General features: G+C 30.0%; 1 protein-coding gene across 1 annotated transcript in view; it reads left to right on the forward strand.

Annotated features, from left to right (window-relative positions):
* The window catches only part of Ntan1 (N-terminal amidohydrolase 1), a 45,090-nt gene extending 29,522 nt beyond the window's left edge, over window positions 1–15,568 (forward strand). The window contains exons 9-11 of the mRNA XM_076479521.1: window positions 379–479; window positions 7,522–7,635; window positions 11,953–15,568. Coding sequence (XP_076335636.1) covers window positions 379–479; window positions 7,522–7,635; window positions 11,953–12,123 — 386 coding nt within the window. The 3' untranslated portion in view covers window positions 12,124–15,568. The remainder of the gene's footprint in view (window positions 1–378; window positions 480–7,521; window positions 7,636–11,952) is intronic.
* The last annotated feature ends 1,005 nt before the right edge of the window (window positions 15,569–16,573 follow it).

Raw genomic sequence — 16,573 nt, forward strand, 5'->3', positions numbered from 1 at the left:
TGTAGAATGAAAAAAGGAGAAAACATGAATTACTGTATGAATTTTAAAATTGTTTTCCAAGTAGACAAGGATTTGAAACAGTTAAAGTGTAGCAGTTTTCTTTTTCCTAAGCATGTAGATTCTAAATATGTTTTTATGCTCCAGTTTTTGTTTAGGTTACCCAGAGAAATGTAAGGTTTGTAAATAATCTGATGAAACAAAAAGAGAAGTAAATAATACATCTTTAGTTAGTGCTTAGACTTATCAACTGATTTTAAATTTTATACTTTATTATTCTAAAAAATAAATTGTTACAGAATATAAATTTCATATTAAAGGGCTAAATTAAATTGGTGTGTAAAAAAAAAGTTTTGTTTGACTATTGAAATCCATTTCCAGGAGTTAATGTAAAAAGTGGAGAAATCTTTCCAGCAACTTTTCCAGACAAAGGCCCTGATGTACCTTTAAGGTCAACAAGATATTTCACAAGTTGTTACGAAGTAAGTAATTTTCAAATCCCTCAGTGGTTTTGATTTCTACTTTTATGTTCTAAACTTCTGAAACTGTGTTTGAAGTCAGAAAGCCTTATCTTTGAGAAGCTTTACATGTTGTGTTTGAATTGATGCTGTCAACAAACCATAATTAGAAATATTTTAATGTCCTTTATGCATTAGATACATTTTACATACCATATGACTTACTGCAAGCATCAAGTAATTTAACAAAAGCTCTATTTTTTTATTCATAATTTAGATTTTTCCCATACAAAATTGAAAAATACACAGAATTTAACTCTATCTGACCAGACATCATTTACCATAGATGTCATGAGGTTTTAGCAGCTGACACCTAATATTTTAATAAGCTACTTTTTAATATCTATATATTTTTTTAAAAACCCTGAATTTCCCCTAGTATGTGAAAAGTAACACATTTCCTATTTTATTCAACACTCATCCAGTAAATGCAGAACTAAATATAAATTAATCACCATAAAATTGTCACTGCTTAGACAAACCATAATTTTTATAGCTTTCAATTTTGCTTGGTTATAGAGCCACCACCCCCTCTTTCCACACCTTTACTCTTAGGAATTGTAAATATTTCTCTCTTACATTTAATTCTGTATTATTTATAACCAACAGAAAGCTAAGAGTTTCATCTATCAAATGAAGTATTGTGTTACATTGTTTTCTGAACAGAGAATTGTCAGTTTATCTTTTAGTATAGGCTTAGTTTCCATGGGAAAAATAATGACTATCTTGGATGAATTTGTAATGGCTCTTGTTGTGTTATTAGAAAGCTAGGAGAATTGTTATAGTTATAGAAAACTGTTTGCTTTTTGCATGTTGTTATTCTGTGTTTGTTGGTGCATTATTTATTTAAATACAAATTATGCATTTCTGCTATTAGTATAAAAAAAGCAGGTTTAATTGTCAATGACAGTTGGCAGCAAAGAAAAAGATATGGATACATATTTTTTGTTTATCATGTTTATTCTTTATTTAATAATATAAAAGTTATCAAGAACTCTTGGTTAATTAACGTTAAATTAGGTAACAAAAAATAATAATGTTTTACAATGCATGTATGTGAACAGCTTGTGGGTAACATAATTTCATAGCATAACATGAGCTGCACATTTCCAAGTGATTTACAACTTATAATTATGCAACTAGTAGTTAGCTACAGTTCAAAGGGCAATAAAACAATAAAATTTATTTGTAAATAGATGTATACTGTTACAAGTTTAAAGCTACTTATGATAAACAAATGCAGTTTCATGTTACAATTTGAAGTAATTCAAGAAAAAAAAAAGGTAATTTAGATTTATTTCAATTTCTTTGTGGTTACAAGGTCATTCAAATTGACCAAGTAGTATATTGTTAGGGTAGAGAAACTAACACATAAAATATAAAGTTTTGCCCAAAACAAACATTTGAAATGTATTTAGGAGTTGTCTAAGATAAAAACAAAATGATATTTGAGATGAAGAAAAGTATTTTTAATCTTAACTTGAAAATCGCTTAGCACATAGACTATTCAAAACAAATATTTGATATATTCGAAGACAAATCTTTTTTTAGTTCATTAAAAACACTTCAGTAAAAGTTATAAGTCTTTCACATACAAAAATCATTATAGATTTATAGACTTGAAATAAGTACAGAGAGGTCACATTGTCAGTCAGGTTGACTGAGCCCCATATAGAGAGAGTTAAATGCCAAAAGTTTGAAGAATTACTAAAACTTCTTAAAGATAATCACTTTGTCTTCAGTGGTCAGGTACAGTACTGTGCAAAGTGTTAGGACAAAGTCAAAAATTAGATTTAATGTTACTTTCAAAGAACAATGGAATGTAAATTATGGGTGAAATATCCAAATTTTCTTCATATTTAATAGAATAGAAACTCAGTGGAAGTTCTTGAGTTCAGCAAACAGTTAAAATTTTTTGTTTTTTAATAACTGCAGATAGTCATTCAGCCATTGTTACAACTTATTTAATTAAATTGCCCTTTGAGATTTTACTCCAGGTGTTTCCAATACATGCCTGTAAAAGGTTTTTTTAAAGTAACTTCTGATTTGTCAAGTTTTTTGATGTACCAAATTTCATCTGTTCAATTGGTTTGAGATCAGACTCTGTGAGGCCCATTGCATTGTACGAGTGACTCCAGCAGCAGCTGTCTTAGTTAAGTAATTTTTGGGCCATGGCATGACAGCAAAACTTAATATATGATGTTAAACACTGCTTTTATAAAGGTTTATTTGTGGAGTGCTATTAATTTAATTTCTTCTAGCATATACCAGTACCATACATTAACCTCTTACTAATTTTATCTGTATAGTTAAGACACTGCATGGAGTAACATGAGAGCTACTTTGGACCATAAATTTGTTCAGTGTATTCATTCAAGCAGAACCTTTATGATATGCCCTTGGTACAAGTATATGGGAATTCCAAAGAATGATAAGTATTCTCATCCTGACTCATTCAGTTGTTAACAAAGATCAGGGAAGCATTACCATAGTGTTGAAATTTACATTCTGTAATGGCTTGGAAGAATTAGCTTTATAATATGGAACGAATGACTAAATATTCTCTTGTCCTAATACTTGTACAGTATTGTATGTGACCCAATAGATGTTGTTGTAATAGAGTCACTTTAACAGCTGACTCTTACAAATATATTCCTTGCTTATTATGAGGGTTCTTGGTTGGACACCTGTCCTGCTGAGTACAAACACACTTTACATAGAAAGTATGTTGATGATACATTTCTACTATTTGGAAGCTCTACTTAAGGCACAGTTTTAGGATTTTTTCCAGTTTGAAACATTCTCACATTTATTTTAGTTGTGAAACTGAAAAAAAATAGCAGATTGCCCTTTCTTGATATCCAACCAGCAGATTAGATAACCACTTCACAACAACTGTTTATTGTAAGAAAACATATACAGGCTTACATGCTTGTTTAAACAGCTTTATTATAGAGTTCTTTAAATGTAAGTACTGAGTCTTTTAAGTTGAGTATATAACATCTATGAATACTTCTCTCTTCATACCAAAGTAACTACATTATGGAATATTCTAATAAGGAGTGGCTATCCTTTGCATTTCATTCAAACCCTAACATTTGATATCCTTTTCTACCAAAATCAAACCAACAAAGAAACCGTATACTGTAGACAATTGCTTGTTAAAACTGACCATACCTTTTTCAGGTAATCAAAGTTTCCTAGTGAAGTAACAAAATTTAAGAAACATTAAAACATTTATCCACGAGTTAAATTACAAGTGATATTTAAATCATCTTTCAAGATTCAAAATGTGTTCAGGTTTAAAGAATTGTTTCCTTCTATATATTTCATATATAAATACTCTTGACAGCTGTAATGCCGTGTAGATTGGCAAAACTATAAACTAGTTACACTTGTGAACTTGTGATCATATGGTAGCATTGAGAAGAACCAGAAAACATCTACCAAGTCCTCCAGACTCTGATATTTGCATACATAGAGAAAACAGTAACTACCCATATCTCAACTAAAAAACATTCATCTTGTCTGAATTATACAACATGATTTGTCTTATTTGTGACATTTATTTTGCAACATTATTAACTATTCTCTTTGTCTGATTATTTAGAATCCAGATCACACATCTGTTTTCTAATCTTCATTACCTACTGATCTCACATTAGTTCACCACACTACTGTTATGTACCTGTGATACTTTCCTTGTCAGGCTGTGTTTCAAAGTATGCATATTTTAATTAGCTGATCTTCATATATATATTTTGTGTGTAGGCATAAATCTGTGTTTTACTTTGCTTTTTAGTTTCATAGGTACTTCACTTTCTTGCATATATATAAACTTGTTTTTCATTCATAGGAAGCTAGTGACCAGAAGTTGATCATGGTTTTAGCATATTGTTTTGCTACTACATTTTCTTACTTTCCAGAATCCCATGTATGATGTTCTTCAATACTTGCTATATCTACTCATACTTTTCTTGTAGCTTAAGGTTGACGTAAGCAAGGCTGGTCTTTATGACCTACTCGTTGACTCCCTGTTCAGGACATCTTTGTCTGAACATTTTAGAGGGGAAGGTCATCTTTGGGCCAGTCGAGATTTTTATGTTGTTTTTAATGTTTCCTCAGTGTTTTTACTCTCATCTCAACAAAACAAAGATTGGTATTATATTTTTCCTATCTTGTTTGTTTTTATGTGGTTATTCCTCCTTTTCAGATAGAACTAATTAGAATTATATGAAACTTCCTTTGTTAGGTCCTTGGCAGTTGACAGAGGATTTCAAAGGTGCATATTTTCATGTACCAATTGACCTATCTACTAGCCATTATCTTCATGGAATAGTTTGGTTTATCAGTTTATGGCTCTACCTTTTTCAGTCTGGCATGAGCACTTTATGGCTTCTACACATATTGATTTCCATCATTACAGATTATTGAAGGATTCTTGTTCAATTGTTTTCTTGCACTGAATTGACATTCTGGATAGCTTCTTTGAGATGTACACAAGTCCAAGTCTGAGATTGTGCCTAATCAATATATTATTCATCTAGGATTTTTTGGTATTATCACTTCTACAGAAACTTTTCACCTTTTTCATTTTCCTTTGCAGTCCTTAGAGTTTGAATATTCTTTCACCTGTCAAACTCACCTTTGTTTTAGGAAAGATGGCTCATCATTATATAGCAATTTCCATTGATAGAACTTACTTGAGACATTGTCAGTAGGTTCTTGACTCTTTTTTAATGTCCATCCTCATACCTGTTGTGTATTGAAATATATCCTACAACTCTTGATGATCTAAATGTTCATGGTTTTGTTATAATTTGTAGTCATTCCAGAAGGAAAAAACTTCATTTATATCTATTTCACAATTTTTTATGATGTTTACAATGTTGGACAAATCAACCAAACCCATACAAGGGTATGATAGTGAAAATGAAAGATAAAATATAAAGTTTTCCTGAAAGAAATATTTGATTATTAGCTGGGTAGTACAGATTTTATGTGAAATTTGAAAATCTTCTGGTGCATGAAAGTGTGTTTAATCTTAAAATTAAAATTACTTTGCACATTGGATAGTCAACATTTGAAAAGAAAAATTCCATGGGAAATCATTACTTAAAAATTGTGAAACTTAATTTTTAAAAAAATCTGATAATTTGTGTACATAAGCTGTGGAATGTTTACTGGCAATCTGCAAAATGTCAAACAAACACTTATTAAAAGTTATAGTATGAAAACTTTAACAAGCATCAAATGGTTGAGGTTGATTGTTGGAAGTAAATTCTGTAAATTATTTTCTGGTTTTGGGTTCTACTTCGATTCTGCTTGGCTGTATGTTTTTTTTTGCCCTGTAGCTTGTAATTTATACTTTTCCATTTCTTTTCACTTTATTGGGTTCCACATCCTTTACAATGTATTTATTCTGGCTTTCAGTATTTCAGAGGTAAGTCTACCTGATTTCAATTTTATACAATGTCTCTTTAAAATTCATTTTAATTCTTAAAATATCAAATTTAAAAACAGTTTTGTATGCAAAACCAGTTAATGATGACATGATAGAGTAAAGCAAAATAAACAAAACTTTGTTCTGCCATTCCAGCAAAAGGTGACATGATCATGATTTAAGAGCTGTCAGTTGTCATTCTCTGGCACCAAGCTTTTTTGGTCACTGTAACATTTATTCTGCTTATCTTTTATATTATAACTAATTGTTTAAATATATTACATGTTAGTTAAATTATGCTATGCATTTTTATCTAAATTTTAAACAACTTTTATTTTTCTAACCTATTAAAAATCAGGGGGTTTTTCAGATGAAAAGTGATTACTAAAGTGAGTCTAAGGTTTAAATATGAAGTACAAAATATATGGCTTAGTTTTTGTTTTTCTGCTTTGAATAGATTGTCAAGTAAAAATAGTACTTGTGTGAAATTTATGTAAAAATATCAGTGCACTTGTAGCTAGAACATAGAGATCAAAATGATTGTATAAACCCTGTAAGTGCAGGTGGATTCAGTATGAATCCTCATTGACTTTATAATACTTTTTATAAGTTAATTCCTGGTACAAGATAGTTAGGCCTCTTGATTTGCAGTTGAGAGTTGTGGGTTTCAATCCCTGTTGCACTGATCATGCTTGCCCTTCCAGCCATAGGGGCATTATGATGTGATGGTCATTCCCACTATTCATTGGTAAAAAAAAAATAGCTCAAGAACTGGCTGTTAGTGGTGTTCAATAACTTCCTTCCCGCTAGTTTAGCTTTGTACAAAATTCATAACAAAACCAAATGAAGCTATGAACTACTTTTGCTTTTAGGCACATTATTTTGTTGTTATAGGAATCTTAATGATATGTCAATCATACACTTAATTCTACTGATTACTACATGGCACACTGTGTGTTTTACATAGAAAATGAGTTCATTTGTTCAGCTGTGATCAGTTCTTTACATTGAGCATTGTAACAGACAGTGATGTAACTTTGTTTAATGTGATGTAATGTGAAATCCCACAATAGCAACTCGTAAAAGAGAGGTAATAATTTGAGATTTGATGAAATATTGAGAGATAAATGGATGTATAATTCAAGAAGGCTTGGTTCCACATAGAATGTAATAAAGAAGAATTCTATATAGATTTTATGGTTAATTGTTTACTCTGAATAGAAGCAAAATTGTTAATTTCAAATAGGCAACAGTTAAACCCTTAATTGTAGTTATAATAGCAGTTGCTTTAAAGCAAGTTTCTTATGATAAAGAGGTATAACAATATTCAGTTATTTGAATTGTTCAAAGTTGTCAGTTCGAATGATGTTTGTTTCTTTTATGCTATTATCAAGAACCTCAAACATTTGTAAACAAAAAATCTGACTCTTCTAAAGTATTACAACAGTTTTGAAGTAATATTTATACTTTGAACTAGGTTTAGTACATAAAAGATTTTTAGTAGCCCATTTTTGAAGGTCTCTCCATGTTTTTGTAATAACTAATAAAATTTTGTTTTTCTAGATGCTTGATGTCTATGACTACAATTTGGGTCTTTTGAGAATTGGACCATTCAACTATGAACCAATGAGAGGTGTTGATCTGTGGTTGTCTCAAAGTGATGAGTTTATTCTTCAGGTAATTTGGCATACAAATAAAAACCTAATTCCTTACTATTTAATGAACCCTCTGCAAATAGAATTGGTGTTTTTGCACCAGCTCCATTTTTATTTACAATAATTATGAACTTACATATTGTATCTTTACAAAATTTGGTAAGTTTTTATTAAAAATTACGTATATATTATACATAAATAAGTATTTTTACTTTAGATGCAGCTTAGAATTCATGAAACTTTTACTGAGTCTGAAATTAAAAGGTGATATTCATGCTAAGAATAAAAATATTTCCTATCATACAGTTTTCCTATTTATATATTTAAAAACAGCTGGTATGGATAGATAAAGCACTATGTAGAGAAGCAAACAATGTTTCGACCTTCTTCAGTCATCGTCAGGTTGTGAACTTACATATTGTATCTTTACAGAATTTGGTAAGTTTTTATTAAAAATTACACGTGTGTTGTACACAAGTATTTTTACTTTAGATGCAGCTGAGAACCTCACAATGACTGAAGAAGGTCAAAACATTGTTCGCTCCTCTACTAGTGCTTTCTCTACCCAGCTGTTTTTGAATATATAATTTTCTCTACAAGTGGGTTTTCTCATCAGCATGGATTAATTTAATTATTTAATTTGATTAATTTCTAGCACCTCCTAAATGAATAATTTTTTTTCAGTAAAATGTTATATTTTATCTCTTTTTCTTTTTTAATCATAATACCAACTATAGCAAAACAGTGAAACAAAATATTGAAAAATATGAAATAAAATGAAGATTCTGTGTTTTTGGAATGACTGCAGATTGTAATAGATAACTACACTTGTTTATTCTAAGTTTTCTAAACATTGCAGCTGTTTGTTTTTACAATACCCATTAGATGTATCTAACAACATTAACTACTGCAGGATAATTTAGTGTAAACAACTGATTAAATTACAGTCCTGTGACTAGGTTAACTTAAGATGTACCCAAGTTGGATTTTTTTTAGCTTCATTTAGACACATATTAGACACAAAAAATAAATCAGGTACAAAAGTAGAATTACCCCAAACTACTATAATTTAGCAGGCTTTCTCTCTAAGCTATAAATATATTAAATTCCATTAGCTTATTGGAACATTGACTTCATTCAACATGCAGCAGTGTTTTCTGGTAACTTTGATCTTTCCAATTACATTTTAGTGAAGAAAACGTAAGTAGGTAGTACAATGAATTTTGCTCTTTCTACTGGTTATAAACATTTCCACTAGCAATGTAAGAGAGCATTATATACATGTCTTATCTTAAAAGTCTGAGAGAAATAGAAGGGCATGTAATTGAGATGTGACTAAACTAGTGTCTCAGTAAAGTAAAATGGGTGGATACTTAAATTGTGTATTTTAAATTGTAAATATCTGTTGAATGTATGTTTAATTCACAGGACAATGACACTAATAAATGAGTAGAAAGAAAAACTATAAAAAGGGGAGATTGGAACACTAGATGCATTATGTGAAACAGAACTCAAGGTTTAGAAGTTCCTTGGATGTTTTTTGATATTACTAAATTAAAACTCAGATAATAGTCAGGTTTGGTTGGTAAACTATGTTTTGATGCCCAATTTATTGATGATAAATGCATTAATAATAACATTGAATCTAGCTGTGTATAATATCTTGACATTCACACTTTGACCCATCCAAACAATGGTTAAAAGCATGAATGTTTTATATTTTATAATTTCTTCAGTGAGGTTAAAACAAGTTAATCATGTTAACATTTTAAATGTTTTGAGTAAACTATCAACATTATTGTTAAAAATCATAAACTAACTAATGGTTTATTAAGCCTAGAATCAAACTGTTAGACACATACATCTGGTAAGCAAAAGATAATAAACAAGGTATTAGAAATTATTAATAAAATGCAGGTAGGATCAAGTTATACATGTCAGAACCTTTTTTTATTATAGAGTTATGTTAAACATTAAACTACATTATAAATGTATAATAATAAACTTGGCATCAAAAGATGGTTAATTATATTTTAATTTTATATAAAATTTAATGTATTATTTCTAAAGGAAATATTTTTTTTTAAATTACTCAATACTCAAGTATATTACATGGCCTGCTTGAGCTTTAGGTTGTTCAATTTACATTTCATTATTTCTACTGTACAGTCTCAGTACTTAAACAGTCAAGGACACAAACTTAGTCTTTAATGCTAACCTTTTTAATTTGTTGAGCTGCCAGTGTATTAACTAAACCTACTTGAGAAGCATCTCCCATCCCTTCATTCTTTTGAAACTACTTAATTATTCATACCTGCTTTTCATGCACATATTTATAACCAAAAGAAAGAGTAGAATCTGAACTATATAAGTCTAATAGTTATATGTCAATTTTATGGCAAGGAAAGAAAATTTACAATAGAATGCTGAAAAAATAATCTCTTATCTGCTTCCACCTTTGTCAGAAAACCATATAAACTACATTGGTTTTGTAAGTGAGTTTCTGGTGAGTGATAATTTTATTGTGTTTTGTTAATTGCTTATTTAACATTTAGAAAACTAATTTGTGTCCACTTTAGTTTGATAATAAGGCTCAGTGTGAGAGATAGTGACCACATCTTCCTGAGTGAGAGTAGCTTTTGTGACATCACGTGCTAGAAAGTCAAGTTGTAATTACAATTTAAACATTTACGAGTAAATAGTAACAATGCAGGTATGTACATAATATATGGTAATTAAAATATCATTGTATTTGACAAAATATGCTGGTGTGCTAAGTTACAGAGTTGTACTTTGTAAGCTAGTTTTACTAAACAGTTATAAAGTTGTTCACTGAATGTGTATTATTTTTCTGTTCAGCTGCAAAATGTGCATGTCATGATGTTTTTCTTTTGCAATGTTTTTAAGAATGCATGCCAAACTTAGCATCAAAATGTATTTTATGATTAATATTTTAATATTACACAAGTTTTAGTATTTCAATTTCAAAAGGAGGTATTTCATATCTCAATCTTCACATGTCTGTAACACATGATGCATCTGTGCACAAAATTCCCCATTTTTGAATTTTTCCTTCCACTCCCCTTTATCTAACAAGTTTCACACAAATTACTGATACTGTAAATATTAGTGAGCCATAGTGTAAGTTTCATAAGATTATTGCATTACTTGTGAAGGATGACATCTTTACTTGTTATAGTTTACCAGAAACAATACAATGACTTGTGCAATAATGTATTGTGTATGGGGACTACTTCTCCACATTGCAAGATTAAAAATAAAACAAGAAACATCTTTAATAAAAGAATAAAGGTTTTAAACTGTAAATATAAGTAATTTGTGACTTTCTTGGTCACTAGTGATCATTTACATTGTTTAGATGTTGTGTCAGTGGAATAAAACATGTTTGTTTAGATAAATCTACAAGTAAAAACATACAGTGTCAGTAAAAATAATTTTTGATATTTATTCAGTAGGTTCCAAAGGTTATAAAAACTTTAAAATTGTAATAATAATTCTTATTTCTGTCACAAATTTCACTTTTATGTAGCCTGACTTGGAAAACTCTGTCAGATTTTTAGTAGAAATACTTTATTCAGAAATCAGATTTGTTTTGTACTACATACTTTCAACATTTATTGAAACATTTGTCAAATTTTACAAAGATAAGAAAAAAATTTTAATTATGGCAACCATTAATTCTTCAGTATGAGCCAAGACCAATGGATCAAACCTGTGTATGTAGGATTAGTTCAGTTTTCATTCAGAACCAATGGATCAAACCTGTGTATGTAGGTTTAGTTCAGTTTTTATTCAGAATCAATGGATCAAACCTGTGTATGTAGGATTAATTCAGTTTTCATTCAGAACCAGTGGATCAAACCTGTGTATGTAGGTTTAGTTCAGTTTTTATTCAGAATCAATGGATCAAACCTGTATATTTAGGATTAGTTCAGTTTTCATTCAGAACCAATGGATCAAACTTGTGTATGTAGGATTAGTTCAGTTTTCATTCAGAATCAATGGATCAAACTGTGTATGTAGGTTTAGTTCAGTTTTCATTCAGAACCAGTGGATCAAACCTGTATATTTAGGATTAGTTCAGTTTTCATTCTGAATCAATGGATCAAACCTGTGTATGTAGGTGTCTTTATAATTTTGTTTTGCTTTCTTGAGTAAGAAAAAACCTAAGACTATTTTGTATGCTGTTGGTTTTTTTGTTATAGTTTTAAACTAAAATGGTAATATTTCAGGTTAATCTGAGCTTCAGAGTTTTGTTGCAATACCAGTACATTTTTAAAGTTTAATCATTGACGAGCTACAAATCTCATCATTTCAGCACCTCTCAACATCTCCTGAAGTTCAGCCACCACATTTTGTTCTGCAGGTGCGAGCAACACTGAAATTTATTCAGCAGAATCCCTTTCCAGGTGTGACAGTCTTTCCAGATAACAGACCACATTTCTTCAGGAAGGACGAAAGCGGAGCCTGGGTTCAAGTATGTTACTGAAACTGGAGGAAAATTCTATTTGGGCAAAGCCTCATATTCTGTCTCCTAGAAACAAAGGGATGCTAGATATAATAAAGATGATTGTAAGTCTTGCTGGTACAAGGTTATGAGGAGAATTACATTGGTAAACACTAGATCAAATGTATTAATTGTGTCATGAAACCATTATGAATATTTTTAGTTTATACGTCTCTCATTTATATTAGGCTGGCTTTGTATACTTACAAGCTAAAAAATTATTGTTTCAAGTATTTATTGAAATTTTTATGTGAACTTGAACAAAAACAAAATATTTACATTTGGAAATAGATGTAAAATGTTATGGGTTAGGGAAACTCTTGTGGGTGTGTATTGTTTCAGAAAATCTCTGTTTCTTTCTCTTTATATAATGTATTTGTTTTCTTATCACAGGGAGTTTGTTTTTAAGAAATCCACCATGAAATACACACTTAATCTCCATTTTACTTTTATGTCTATTTTATTGTATCTACTGTTTCCATGGTAATCCTCCAACAAATAGTTATGGTATCATTGTTCTTCATTTTGTTTGAAGGGCATCTAGCCTCTTTTATGAAAATTCCACTTGAAAACATTCCTATACTATGAGCATTTATAGTTTTATGAAATAATCATTTTGAGATTATTTACTGTTTTTTGATATATATATATATATACATATATATATGTGTATGTATAGTTAAGTAATTATCTCTACAAAATGGATACTTGAGGTACTACTTTTAGGAAACTATATTGTTATCAGTTTATGAAGAAGAAAAAAGGCTGCTAATATAAATACTTGTTAATGTTATCGTGAGTCTAGTGATCCTTGTCTCTGCTAGCAGAATACAAATCAAGGGATTGTAGAGAGCTCGAAAAACCTTTTGAAGTGAAATATTTTATTTTTAAAGATATACTTCTTCCAGTGGACATAATGCAGGTATCCTATTGTATCTGGTTTCAGTACCAGTGATGGGCAGAGTGTATTTTTGTACCTAATTCCAAATAAACAAACCTTTCTTTGAAAAGTATGTGGTTTAAAAATACACCACATTCCTGAATTTTCATAATGTTTTCTTAATTGTTTTTGCAGTAAACATGAAATACAAAATGATGTAGCACAAAACATAATGTTCTCTTGTTTCTTGTTTTTACATTTTCTCTTTATGCAGGATTCCATTGTTTACTTTCTGATGTTAATACATTAGCAGACAGAAATTTCTCGTACAATTATTCGTGGGTACCAGCATAACTTTTTCACTTCATGTGAAGTTACCATCAATTTATTAAAATTAATTTCTTTCAAAGTCAGAGTTGGAACAAAAAAATGAAAACCTAAGAGACTTCTTTTTTTAATGGTTTTTTTTTCAGTTTCTTATACTTCAGTCTTTTCAAAAAGTCAAAATATTTGTCTGATATATTTTTCTTCTCATTATTCTTATTGTAAATGATCAAAACAGGTTTTGTACATGCATGTTTTTGGTCAAATCTAACTTAGGTGAAATTTAAAATTAACCCTGCTTTATAATTGTTGAATGTTTCTTATTTGGTACAGTTTGAATAGATGTTTATTATGAAGGGTGGACAATAAATTACTATAGTGTAATCTGTGCAGTGAGAGTTACATAGTTTAAATAACTGTTGCAATGAAGTATGAGGTCTTTAGATTTCTAGAGTTTATCATTTTTGGAAGACTGAAAAAAATTACAAAGGTAGCAAGAATTGTTGAGATAAATTAAAAAATAGTGTCTGGAGATATGTTTTATAAGGATATTTTTTTTAATGATCTGAAATAACTGATGTGTAAAATAATAATGCATTATTGTGAGTTCATATTATCCTAACCTCCATTCGAGGTTGTTAAATTAGCAGGTTTAAAACAAAATTCTCAAGATATTTGTTAAATGAAATAGATAAAATGCAAGTTAAACAAGTTTCTCCAGCTAATAGTAATTAGAACTATTATTTAATATTGCACAACATGTGATGTAAAAAGAATTGCTTCTTAAATGGTTGTGGGGCTGAAAAGCCATGTGTATTATGTTTGTTGTACTCAAGCAAGCTTGATAAACCCTAGTATTGAGTGAATGGCTTTATTGGCACTAGATATGGAAGATGCAATGTGGCTTATATTTTTATACAGCATTCAATCATGGATTACTTGAATCACCAAAGTTTTGAGATAACTTCAAATATTGCTAGTTTTTATGAATTTACTTTGTGTATAAAAATGAGTATTAGACATATTTTAAAGTGATGCTAAAAATTTTAAACAAAGTATGTTTGCAGAGACAGAAATTAAATAACTTTATTAATGAAATCTTTCAGTTTTAGCTTTAGGAAAGAGTTTATGAAAATATCTAGAGCTACCATCATTGAGCCTATGTAATGGGTTATTGTTTTTAAATTTCTTATGCTACAGGAAAAAATAAAACAAAAACCTATTACATGTACACATGTAAGAAGAGTGGAATAATTTTCTTTATCATAATTTAAGATGGCATATATCTAAGAATGACCTAAACGAACTTTTTCACAGATCTGGTTATAATTAATAAGCATTTTAGAATGACTTGTAATAGTTGTACCATTAGCAACTAGTGTCCTTAACCAACCATAGTCATGCAAATAAGACACTCTGAATTGTTTATAAGTCCTCTGTGAATTAAAAAATAATAGTAACCCAATCAGTTTTACTAACATATATTTACTTTCAGCAGTAAATATTGAATAGGTTTATTCCTTGTTAATCATTTAAGAAATAGTTGTAATTGATCGAAGGCATTCAAGTTTTCAGGTTTTGTGGATCTCTTTGGTGCTTTTTTTTTAACCTGAAAGTGTTCCCTTGAATTTGTTTTATATATAAGACCTTTGGTGGTAGGTTAATTCAGTTTAGCCTTTCTTCATTGTGCACTAGTCCTAAATCCCTCTAGACTGGATCCCAGAGGACTTGCCTAGCTGCTCATGAGTCATGAAGGATTCTATGCTGTTCATAACCTTTGAAGGACTAATGTCATTTTAACTAAGACTTTGCTTTATGAAGAATCTTTGTTGCCTTTTAAATATTACTTTAAGCTCTGTTGCTGAATTGTGCAATTCCTGCTAAAAGAATTTCGCTTGTTACTCTAATAGTTGTTATGAAGTTCTTTCTTTTTTATTATTGCTGAAACTGTTTTGGATGTGTTTTAGTTCATGTGAAAATGACCTTATAGTCAAGTTTTTGGTTTTGTATAACATTTTGTATAAAAGAATAAAAGATGGCTGGAAATTTAAACTTTAATTTAAGCATAAATAATGGCTGCCAAGGTTATGTACATGCTGTTGGTTTTCTTTTAATAGTATCATTTCTGCTTAATAACAAACACAAAATAGATCAAAAATCAAGTTTTCCTGTCGTTTTTTTATTATTTCTTAAATTTAGTTCAAAATAAAATACTGACTTAAACATGTATCTGCTTTATTTGACTACACAGTGATGTCCAGAACAAAACTAAAATGTTATAACAAAGATGAGATAGCTTGAAGTGGATCAAAGTAATAAAACATTATAACTCAAGATTTATAAACTAGAAGAAATGCACAATTTTTAACTAGGTTAAATCATTATTTTTAAGTGGAATAAATATCAAGTTTTATCAAATGCATAGTTGAATTAAGTATTTCTGTTAAAACTTGTGTTATGTGTACTTCACTTTGTTTTGGGCCCAGCATGGCCAGGTGGTTAAGACACTTGACTCGTAATCTGAGGGTTGCGAGTTCAAATTCCCATCACACCAAATATGCTCATCCTGAGAACAGTCATTGAGTAGGATGTTTTTGTTATTTAAAGTCTATCGTGACCTAATGGTTACAGTGCCAGGTGTTGGTCCTAAATGTCCATAGTTCATTTGGCAATAGTGCTTATCACTGCATGTTCAGCTTATATATTTGTTATAATAGCTTTAGTCAATTCTGATTTTGAGTTCAAAACTGGATGTAGCCCTTGTGGGGTGAGTGTTATTAGCTATTTGCCCTTCCCCCTTTTCAATAGTTCAAAATTAGGAATGGCTATAACAGACCCAGATGCCCATTCTTGAATCCATTTGATGACCTGTTACCTGGGTGATAGCTTATTTATGCACAAAGTGTCATTGAAGATGAAAATTCTAATTTATCAGTCCTTAAACTCAAGACAGGGATTGCACTGCTGATCTCTTTACATCCCCTGGGCCATGCAATGCATTATTGCAGATTAGCAAAGATAATAGTGTAGTGAAGTTGCTGTTTTATATATATTTAAGAGTTGTTAAATGGACAGCTTTACTTTGTGAATTGGTAAGATGCAAGGAAGAGAGTGAAAACGTCCACTAATCACCAGTTCAACATTCGGGTTGTCTTGGACAGTCCACTAATCACTGGTTCATCATTCAAGTTGTCTTCAGCAATCCGCCAATTACCGGTTCAGTGTTCA

The sequence above is a fragment of the Tachypleus tridentatus genome, chromosome 13 (genome assembly GCF_004210375.1).
Source record: "Tachypleus tridentatus isolate NWPU-2018 chromosome 13, ASM421037v1, whole genome shotgun sequence".
NCBI classification, from domain to species: Eukaryota; Metazoa; Arthropoda; class Merostomata; order Xiphosura; family Limulidae; genus Tachypleus; species Tachypleus tridentatus.